Source organism: Cylas formicarius, unplaced genomic scaffold (assembly GCF_029955315.1).
Source record: "Cylas formicarius isolate icCylForm1 unplaced genomic scaffold, icCylForm1.1 PGA_scaffold_6__28_contigs__length_40554024, whole genome shotgun sequence".
Taxonomy (NCBI): Eukaryota; Metazoa; Arthropoda; class Insecta; order Coleoptera; family Brentidae; genus Cylas; species Cylas formicarius.
The window spans coordinates 2195125-2206066 of record NW_026844347.1 but is presented as its reverse complement, the minus strand read 5'-3'; the positions used below and the strand labels follow the sequence as shown (position 1 = coordinate 2206066).

Sequence of the window (10942 nt, the reverse complement as noted above, 5' to 3'; positions counted from 1 at the left end):
TGTGTTAAAATTGAACAAACTAAATCATTTGTTTTACTTTAATTTCGAATTACGGACACTAGCAGGGCAGTCAGACATCCATTAGTTTGTTTAAAAACATTCTTTTTCTTTGATGTTTTCTTTTTTTTTGAAAACTCTTTACATCTTTATTACTGGAATACTTTGGCAAATATAGACTCGCTTGCTGGATTGTGGGAAGCGAACTAAGAACATACACAGTATAACAACTTTTTATTTAAGACATTAAGACATAAAATTGTAAAAAGCATGTCACGAAAACGAAATATCTGTCAATAAAAAAGTTAGTAATATTTTGTTTATTTTAAATCCACAATATCAACTGTCCGATTGGCCATAGTTTCAATATCAACATTTGTGTTTGAAATATCACCGGTAGCTGTTTTTTTCGTTGCTACTGATTTTTTATTTGCACTGATTTCTTTTTTACAATTAGTGCTAGCAAGAGCCAAGTTGTCCCCATCTTCTTCACGAGGCTCAGCTGTGGGCCCCTCTAAATATTTTACATCTTGATCATTGTTCTGCAATTGATTGTCGTGGTGGCTATTAGAGGCATTTACTTTAATATCCTGTACCATTGGCCTATGAAATAGACGATCTAATAATTTTTCAGCCATTCTACCTGTCAGCGCAGCGTTTCCGGCACCTCCGCCTCCAAATTTCAGTTTAATTAAATGGAAGAAATTGAACTCTATTGTCCTATCCATGACCAATGCCATGCCAAACACAAGCAACAGAAGCGTGAATATTAACAAAACAGGAAAGAATAGCAGACCAATTCCCCAAGGAGTATTTTCTAAAAGAAAATACATTTTTTAAAGAATAATAGAAAAAAATGTTACATACTATACAGTTGGGCTCCAAATCCACCAATTCCTGACCCAAATGCGTGTAAGGGGATTACAATTACATTCCTTATTTGATACAGGAAAGCATCCAGTGGTGTCACCGTCTTTCTTTCACAGTCTTGGGAGCCTTAATAAATCAAAAATTTATTAGCCAACAAAATTATTTCAATTTTAAAAAACCACTCACTGGTTAAAAATACAAAATAATCTCTCCAACTCATTTTCGATGTATCACACATTGCAGAGTATTGAATATTCAAATTATGTTCTTCAGCTTGCTGAAACAATAAATTTTGAATACCTAAATAATTTAACCAGCTGTAGAGTTAAGGTTTACCTCCAATAAAACCTGATACCGTAAAACAAAGTCGATGACAAATACAACAATGATTAAGTATTTTATGATATAAGCAAGTGAAAAATTCGTCTTAAATAACTGATACACAGCATATATCAAAAAGCATGATCCTATGAGCCATAAATTTTGAACATTTATAACAGCAGAATAAAGCTGAACCTGCAACTCTGTAAAAGCTTGCAAATACTCATCTACGAAAGTTTTACTGAAACTTTCACTAATAATAGTGTCAAGTTTTCTTAATGTATCTAATGTTACTTCTGCCTCTCTAAAATCTGTTAAGAACTTTAAATCAATAGGAGTAATATCGAAAACCAAATGACCAATATATATATCAGGATCACTTTTGTCAAAATGTGCTGAATTAACAATTCGGCTTATAATTCGCTTTAAATGGACATAAAACATTGAGTTGTCTAAAATGGTCGGTTTTTTAGCAGACTTGGAAAAATATTCATCCATTTGGTGACCATTTAATTTTTCCTTTGCACCGCTAATCATCTCATGGGGATCTCTGTACTGGCCTAATGATTTATGACAAAAAATTGTAAAAAATATAAATTTAATAAGCCTCATTTTCAATTTTTAATTTTAAAAATAACAGTAAAATACAGTCTTGTTAACAGAGGTTAATGTGTTCTTCCTAAACCTCACTTTTCTTCTCTTTTGGTGTTGGACTTATCACGAGGCAAATTGCCCAAATAATTTTTATAAACTTACCAAAACTAGTGAATTTATACCATTTCATCTATGATATGACTCGAGAACGGTAAAACTAAGAACGTCTCGCAAGCACACTGTACGCACATTGTACGCACCCGGCCTATCGCAAAGGATAATAAACTTTTAAGTGACGTACCCCAGCCAATCAATATGAATATTGCCTATTTAGTGACATATTATTGTCACAACTTTCTGTTTGTCCTGTTATAGGAATTTACTTTTACTTTTAAATGTTGTTAATGTGAATGTTACTGTTTCGTATAGAGTGCTAAATTATTACAACTTTTTTCCAATTTTAAAGCGTAATCTTGTACTTGAATTAATAAAACACATAAATGGAATTAGCAAATCCAGATTGGTTGACTTTTATTAGTTTTAAGTTAGTGTGGATAATTTCTAGAAATTAAGTTCAATACAAACAAGTGACATTTTCTTTTCAAATCATTAGTAACCAAAGCTTAATACTATGAACCAAAGACAACGAAACAAAACACGTGACCTTAAACAAAATCAAATTTAAGCGCGGTTTGTCAATATTTTATTTGACGATATATCAAGTAAAATCAAATATATTTTGAAAACTGCGATACATGGCCGAACCCGAAATTAAGGAAAAAAGTGAAGAACCTAAAAAAATAATTCATACTTATCCTCTCATAAGGGTGAGTCATAAGGTATTGATTTAATGGTTCCTCCAAATAATGTTTTAGCATTCTGATATGTCTGAAGAAGTAAAAACAGAATCGATGGAACTTGTAGTTACAGCCTGTGAGAAACACTCTGCCAATAATGAGGTAGTTGAATTTGATCTATATAGTTAAAGGATAAAATAACTTCTAGAGATGACTATCCATGTCTTTGTTTAATGCGTTTTTAGGCGGCCGCTAAAATGATTAAAGATGAGATGGATAAAAAGTTTGGCCCACCATTTCACGTGGTGGTAGGAGAAGATTTCGGTTTTGAAGTGTCCTATGAATGTACAAATTTATTATATATGTTTTTTGGAGGAAATTTGGCAATTGTAATATGGAAGTGTTGATATACAATTACTTAAAAACTGAACTGAAAAAGGATAAAAAAATATAAAAACTTTTAATAAATGGTCAAGTTAAAAGTTGGTTGAATACTACAATGGTTTATACATCCAATAATAAATTGGGTAACAAACTTATGTTGACTGTTTAAAATTAATTTTCTGTTATACAGAATATATGCAACCATATTATCTTGAATTATTCAAATAAATACTCTTGATGGAAATAATAAAAAAGATGACAAATAAATAACAAAAAATGCAAAAAGCTTTGTATAAATTATATTACCTTAACACTAAATATATGACAATGTTCTCTGTAAGTCTTTTTTTAGGTTAATATAATACTAATAAGTGTCAATAATATAATAAAATATTGTGGTACAAGTCAATAAAATCAACACTACAAACAATAACTAACTAATAATCATATTAATTTTTTAGTAAATTAAAATCAGAATCGATTTTTTCACAATATAATACTTATTATAATAACACATTAATTTACCACCACACATACACTTACCAAATTAAATTATGTACATAGGATGATTTAAAAAGCCTCTTTATTATTCACAGGCGGAAAAAAATGAATACACTGAAATGTTGGAGACTAAACTTATATGCTAGTAAGGAAATGCAGATTAAAATTTGAATTATTAAATGTCTTAAATTTATTATGTGCCATACACTTCATTGAAATTGAATATTTTAAATTTGTGGTCCCAGGACACTGGTCCGGATCTTAAACTATTTATCCTATTAGATTTTATCTGAAAACTGGAAGTTGTATTAAAAAATTGATAAAATACATAAACTATCGCATATTGCAAACCAAGTCAGCATCATCAGTAGGTTTATACATTTATGTTGTTATTTACATTTATATTGTTACTGTTGTATATGTTTGTAAATTGTGGTATAACTGTGGTTGTAAAACCCAGCTACAAAATTTTGTTTCAGTTACTGTTCTAGCTGTGGCTGTAAACTCAGCATTATATATTAAACTTTATTGCACTACATACAACTACTTAAATAACAACTTCAACATTTCATTAAGTAACATGTGTTAGATGAAGCATATTGAACCAAAAACCATGTATGTTTTTAACACCCCATTATAACCCTAACAATTTGCGTGAAAGAGAAATCAGTCAGTGAATCAAACCTGCCACTAAGGTTTTCAAAAGTTGTTTTAAATTGTGTGTCTGCGTGTGTATGCATGTTTCTATGGGAGATACCCACACCCAACGTACATCAGGTAGGTTAGTCATTTCATTTAAGAACATAAAAAAATATGAGTGTGATTGATTTGACTTTTTTTATGACGTTAAGCTTTCGCTCATAAATGTGGGCTTCATCATGCTTGACGGGCGAAACCTTGACTTCATACTAAAAGGCCAACTAACTCCTTATTTACAGTTCTGTTACTGCCTTTCCCCTTCTAGTTATATACAAATATTTATATAAAAATTTGTAGAGCAAACAAACTAAATTCAACACTTATATTTAACTTTGTATTTTAAATATAACAATCTCAATTTCGTAATTATTAGTTATTAGACTGTTTAACAATATTTTTTATTAAGCAAAAATTGAATCGAGTAAAGTGAACAGTCGCTTATGTGAAATATTCATCTTCACCATAGAAATTATCTATACATATACATATAATAATGTAATATCACCTGCACTTTCAATAATATTATTAGGACGATAAACACAGTCTGAAGGGAAGAGGACAACAAATTTGCAGTTAGACAACTTTATATATTATTCTTATATAATCTTTGACAATACTCTTGGACTTCGAGTCTTTACTTTAAACTGACAACAGATAGCTATGTATATTCATATAGTTATCAGATGATATAGTGTTGGTAAGGACGGTAACAGAGTTGAAATGAGTGCCTTATCACGAGAAAACTAATAATTTAGCGTGTTTTACCACGCAACAGTCACCAAAACTAAACAAACACAAATCAGAAGACAGAGACAATTAATGATGTCTTTTAAAAACACCAAACCGAAGGGAAAGGTATTTTTTTAAATTTGAATGAATTATTAGTTCTTATTTGGTAATTCTTTCTTTCTCTCACCCACAACTATATATAGTACATTCGTAGTTAGTCCATGTAGTCAAATTTACTTTTTTGTTGAAGCTAAAGATTATGACTATGTATGGTTCAATATACAATAGAAATGTACATCTTTTATGCAGATAGTCTGTTTTTTTTTCTTTCTTTCTGATAGACCACAAAAGTGAAAACATTTGCCAAAACAGATGGTTACCTTAATGGAATGTTGAAAGACCACAATCACTAATAACTAGCAGATAAGAGACTCTCGACTTATCACTGACTTGAAGAATATTTTGTGACAATTTCTTTTGTAAACTTAGCGAGATTAAAAGCAATGTCTCTGATGTTACCAAAATGAAGTTCCACCGCTTTGCTGTCTCCTTTCATCCTTGATACCTGCAGACTGAGGCATTCAGGTTGCAAGTGATTGGCCACTTCAAGCATAAGTTTTACTTTTTCTGATTCTGTATCCTACAATCAACAATAGCTACAGATATACAAGTAACACCCTTTTCCCTTGACAAAACCGGCAAAAATTCTTTAAACAGAGAATAGCTGGCCAACAATCAAATTGTTAAACTTTTCAGCTGGAAGCTATTGTTTATTATTTGATGCATTTCAACCAAGTCTGGGAATATATAAAAAGTTAATTTAACATTACAGAAAATTCTAAATGGCCCATGTAATGTGAAGTTGACAAAGAAAAAGTGAATTTAACTAACAAGCTACTTGTCTAGACATTTTATAGCTTTTATGTTGCCTATACCTTTAGTATATCATGTCATAAAACTTAATAGTCAAAAAGCTTTGAAAATAACATCTCTATCTGTGTCCAATATATCGCCAAAATCTTTCATGTATCGCCCTTTGGTTACGCAAAGATATTGATTTTAAAAGTGATATTTACTGGAGTTTGAAGTCTGTAGAAAGATGTTTGTTTTTTTGCAATGCAGAAAATTTTCAGAACTTGTGCACTAATAAGAGCGAGTGCCACAGAAAATTGTCTGAAGTCTTACGTGAATGTCATGCGCTGTTGAATACTTCAAAGTCTGTATAAAATAATAGATTATGTCGACTTAATTGTCGCCTTTGCTGTGGAACACTTTTTACAGAGTCTGTGCTGGTGAATACGTTTTTCTTTGTAATTTGTTTTTTTTTTTGTTGATTACATTATTGAATGTATATGCGCAAATACACTTGCAGCTCATGTAGTACTAAGCAGCTTAAAAGGATAGGAGCAACAGTACATATGCTACTGATTAAAAGAGCATATGTGAACAAAATTATGTCTGCCTCTGGCCTTTCATATTTAAAAGTTAGTTTTGAATGTCCAAATGTACAAATAAAAGTGTCTTTAGACACACATTTTCATTTTGGTTGTTGGTTCCATCAATAGAAAAACATGAAAAAAGAATTACCCCCATGCATAGATCTGTTTACATTTATTATGCATTACCAAAATTTTATAGTACATCACAACAAGTTAAATATAAAAAATGTTCGTTGTATTTGCACTGAGGAATAATTATTTAAACTTATTTGAATTACCTTTGGAACTGTGGCGGCCAGTTTGGAAATAGCTAATTTAACCTTCTCGCCGCTGCTGACACATTCGTCACCATCTGGCTCTTGAATACACTTACACAACTGTTGAATGGTCCTTGTGATTTGTTCAGTACACTGCAAAATGGTTTCCCTGTCCTTTGGCGAAGAATACAAACCCTGTATTGTATTTCTGATGGGTTCATTTTGCTTTATCTGAAAACGAATTAACTTACATTTAAGCATAATGTGGCCAAGCAATTGGAAATGGTATACATTTCTTAAGATCTTTACATCTTTATAAAGGTGTTTACTGATAGTTTAGGAAATTCATTTGTCCAAACTTAAAATTCAATTTATTTTTATTTGTCATTAATATCACCACTCTTTGGTTTTATTGAAACTCAATATGCTAATAATATTAAAGTAGATCATAGAAATGGCATAACGACCCACCATTATGAAATACATGTAAAATGGCAAATCAATAGTTCAGAGATTGTTTTTGAATGTTTCAACAATTAATATTAAAAATAACGAAAAACTACAGCTTCCAAGAAATCTAAACTCACAAATTCCAGTTAATTTGATGCTTCTAGAAACATTACAGTCTATGTATGTTGAATTGTTAATGAAAACAAATAACAATCAAATACTAGGGGATACAAATTTATTATGTATTAAATCAAATTGCATTTACCTGATTCTTCATTGCATGCCAATATGGAACTCTTTTAATGCCCTCTCGGGTTTCATACATGCTTGAGGGTCTTTGTACTTTGCGAGTTTGTTTCAAATCCAACTCATCAGTTGATGTCCCATTTGGCACACCAGGACACTGATCAGTTTGCTGTGCCTAAAAATACTAACATGCAACCATCCGACAATATAACCCCATTTTCAAGAAATAAATTGCAGCAAAAAACTCAAATTAACATTCGCAAATACATATGTGCAACTGGAATTTTATTTAATTCAGTAAAGAATTTGTTTAGAATCCTGTTATGCTAAATGCAAAGACTTGGCAATTTAGAACACCTGTTTATTTAAACCTTTTACATAGCTCAAATTACCTCTGATATAAATTCCAAGGAATCAAACCCGCTATCACCATTGACTGAATGTTTCTGTGATAAACGACCACGTAATTCAAAATTTTCATTCTCTAACATCTTAAGGCGTTGCCTTAATAGAGTCACCTCCTCTCTTAGATCAGTAATTGTGTTGTCAGAATTTTTCAGCTGTTTTGTAAGTTGCTCCAACATTTGGTTTGTCTTGCTAATGCTGTCAATTGATATAATACTGTCTTTATTTATTCTAGTACCTTTATCATCCTCTTTTGAAAAGGGCACAGCATAATCTTCATCTGATGCAACAGAATCATATAGAGGCTCATCATCCATCTCTGTCGTAACTCTTAATTGAATTGTGCTACCTACAAATGTAAGAGAAACGTCCACAAACGTCATTGTATTAGGAAACTTCTTTTTCAAAAAATGCAACTTTTGATTTCCAGCCGCGTTTAAAAGTTCAAAAGAGTAAATTATTATTCATTTCTTACAAAATAAGCTAGCAATTAAAGTTTAGCTTAAAATAAACATTTGTAAAAATTAACAAACTAAATCGATACTAAAAGTAAACTAGGAAAGTCATACAAATTTGAAATGGGTTTGTATCATTTTGGCAATTTTTTGAAACAATTCTTTTAAACCTTTATCTTAATATTTTTTCAAGAAAAATTTAATTGTATGTCTGAGTCAGACAGAAACTTTCCAAATAACATTTATTCCTTTAAATACCATCAACTTTGCTGAAAACCATGTTCTTAAAAAAACGTTCCTAGTTTCTACAATTTTTGCAAATCAGAATCTTCATTGACGCACTATTATTACTATCTATGTTGACCACATTTTTCTGAACTGCTGGATATAGGATATTGAGCAATAGCTGTTACAACATTCTGTTGTAAGATCTAATATGTCTTACACCCAATAATTAGCAAAATTCAACAATGTTACCTTGATCAATGCTCTGTCTCCGTTGGGTGTCAACTAGAATATCATATACTAAACTTTTCAACTCAGGAGTTGAGAACCTAGCCAACTTCTGTCTGCCTTGATTTCTGGTTGTTGAAAGTGTGTTGTCCACGGGCAGAAAGGGAACGTCATTCAATTCGGTAGTGTCTGCACAACTCAACCACACTAAACAAAACAAAATATTATTAAAATAAAATAGGAATTAAAATATAAAAATATTCTGACCTCTTATTTTCCTAAAACAGGCCATTATGTATCATTATCTAGGCAACTATTGCAATAAACCAGGCAAAACGAACCACTGCATATAATGTAAATTATAAACACACTCATTCCAATGACATTAAATATCAATTACTTTTACCTGTTTCTCCTCAAAATATCCTTTTTGTAGAAGGCCGATAAAAGAAAAGGAAAGTCAATGAAAAAGAACAAAAACACTTGATTCCATTTTAATTTGTTGTTAATGTATTGAAATTCAATTTAATGATACATAAAACATTCTAAACTAAACAAAAATTAATTTACCTGCTTCTGTTTGCCTTCTGTCGACTTCATCATAAACATCAGTTACCAGTTCTTCAAAAACATGATTTGGTAACTAAAAATCAAATAGTTTTTCAAACTAACCCCATATACTTTAATAAAACTTTCTGAAAAGGGTGCCTTAAATTTACAGGCAATATAATCAATGTCCAAATATTTATTTGCTAATCTACTGGGATTCAGGAACTTACAAACCTTTTGCAATTTGTCTAAAGAAATTGGGTTAGACTTAAATCCAGTTGGGGGTATATAAAAATGCACTCCCGTTGAATGATCAGGTTTTCTCAGTGATAAATAATAGGTAAATACATCTGTTACTTCGTATTGGCTTTCAATTAATCGATTCATAAGTTCTTTATTGTTAGATTGTCTAAAATATTCAATTAATTCAGACAATAATGAAGTTTTAAATAACAATTATTTGTACCTAGAATAATCCAAAGGACTCCTTCTTTGATTGTCAGGACATGTTGGATCTGCTCCATATACCAAAAGCAATTCTACTTGCAACTTTTGATCCGATTTTACTGCTACATGTAAAGGTGTTGAGCCCTTTTCCTAATAAAACATTTGTTATAAAAATGGAGCTGAACCTGTTGCTAATATGATAAAATAGCAAACAAATTTTTATCATTGTCAAACAGTGTCTATTTTGAAGGGTAGTTAATTTTGATATTAAACCATATAACCTACATCATGAAAATAATTGGGGTCTGCACCCAGTGCTAGAAGCCTAAATGAGGTTTCTAAATTTGGGGTTCTAACACTTGCATGCAACTGTTTTCCTAATTCATTCTCCACACTCAATAATCCATCTTCATAATTTTCTCGAAATGCAAATGCACATTGTTGATGTTTAGCTTTAATATACTCTTGCTTGACACTAAAAATAAATCTTGCAAAATTACCTCGATGCAAAAGGAACAATATATTAACATGTCTTTAGAATAAAATAAATGCTGAAACAATACATATCATTATTATTATTATTCTAAATATATAAGAAGTACATGGAATTCCAAAGATTTAATCTCTAATTTAAAAACAAATGGTATACTTGTAACTCGCACTACATTTTGCAATGAAATGGCAAATATTGTATCTTTACACCCTTAATTCAGAATTTACTACCTAAGGGAATCCTTGGGACCAGGTTTCTTTTTCATCAGCTTAGAGCTGTTTTCAAGCAAAGCATGCTCCCAGATATTATTTGCTCCATTATTATTTAGTGTACAAACCATCTAAAAATAAACACTAAACATCTATTGACTCCACTAGATAGCAATAAGACTCTTAATTACATTTAATTGGTTAGGGTGCCAGGGACTTTTTAGCAATGATTTCACTTGTGATATATGCCTTCCCAAACTCCGGTGTATGCTGCAACACTGGGTACATAACAATATGCCCTTATTAACAGATGCCCATGTCGCATCTAAAATACAATTTCAATAACAACTGAACCAGACATTATTCTGTTACTTGACCAGATGCGCCACAATCACCGCATATTTCAACGTTTTGGCGAGATTTCGCCCGATTCATTTTGACTACCTAAAAGCGCAACACTACAATTTACGAAAAATTAAATATAAAAAATAAAAACACAACTAAAAATTTATGTCATTTTTTGACATTGCAATCATACAAAAATTATTGGAAATTTGGTAGGTCTCGTGCAAAGTTAAGGTTAGTTTCCTAGGTCTAAATCTTTAAATAATTCAAGTGATTACGCCAGAGTTTATTAATTTTTCATT

General features: G+C 31.0%; 3 protein-coding genes across 3 annotated transcripts; 1 reads left to right on the top strand and 2 right to left on the bottom strand.

Annotated features, from left to right (window-relative positions):
• Positions 1 to 317: 317 nt before the first annotated feature.
• Positions 318 to 1901, bottom strand: LOC132702833 (uncharacterized). Its single transcript, XM_060671646.1, has 4 exons — positions 1204 to 1901; positions 1054 to 1144; positions 865 to 993; positions 318 to 814 (listed from the first exon to the last, which is right to left on the bottom strand). The coding sequence occupies exons 1-4, from the start codon at positions 1798 to 1800 to the stop codon at positions 318 to 320; spliced, it is 1314 nt and encodes a 437-aa protein (XP_060527629.1). The 5' UTR covers positions 1801 to 1901.
• Positions 1902 to 2440: 539 nt separating this feature from the next.
• Positions 2441 to 2999, top strand: LOC132703575 (dynein axonemal light chain 4). The gene is made up of 3 exons (XM_060672916.1): positions 2441 to 2609; positions 2658 to 2741; positions 2825 to 2999. The coding sequence occupies exons 1-3, from the start codon at positions 2538 to 2540 to the stop codon at positions 2984 to 2986; spliced, it is 318 nt and encodes a 105-aa protein (XP_060528899.1). The 5' UTR covers positions 2441 to 2537; the 3' UTR covers positions 2987 to 2999.
• A 22-nt stretch (positions 3000 to 3021) lies between these two features.
• On the bottom strand, positions 3022 to 10878 carry LOC132703574 (ARF GTPase-activating protein Git). Its single transcript, XM_060672915.1, has 12 exons — positions 10673 to 10878; positions 10487 to 10620; positions 10317 to 10426; positions 9879 to 10068; positions 9613 to 9743; positions 9381 to 9555; positions 9168 to 9240; positions 8622 to 8804; positions 7677 to 8038; positions 7304 to 7459; positions 6610 to 6819; positions 3022 to 5532 (listed from the first exon to the last, which is right to left on the bottom strand). Exons 1-12 carry the CDS (start codon positions 10728 to 10730, stop codon positions 5335 to 5337), a joined length of 1980 nt encoding a protein of 659 aa, XP_060528898.1. The 5' UTR covers positions 10731 to 10878; the 3' UTR covers positions 3022 to 5334.
• Between the last annotated feature and the right edge of the window lie 64 nt (positions 10879 to 10942).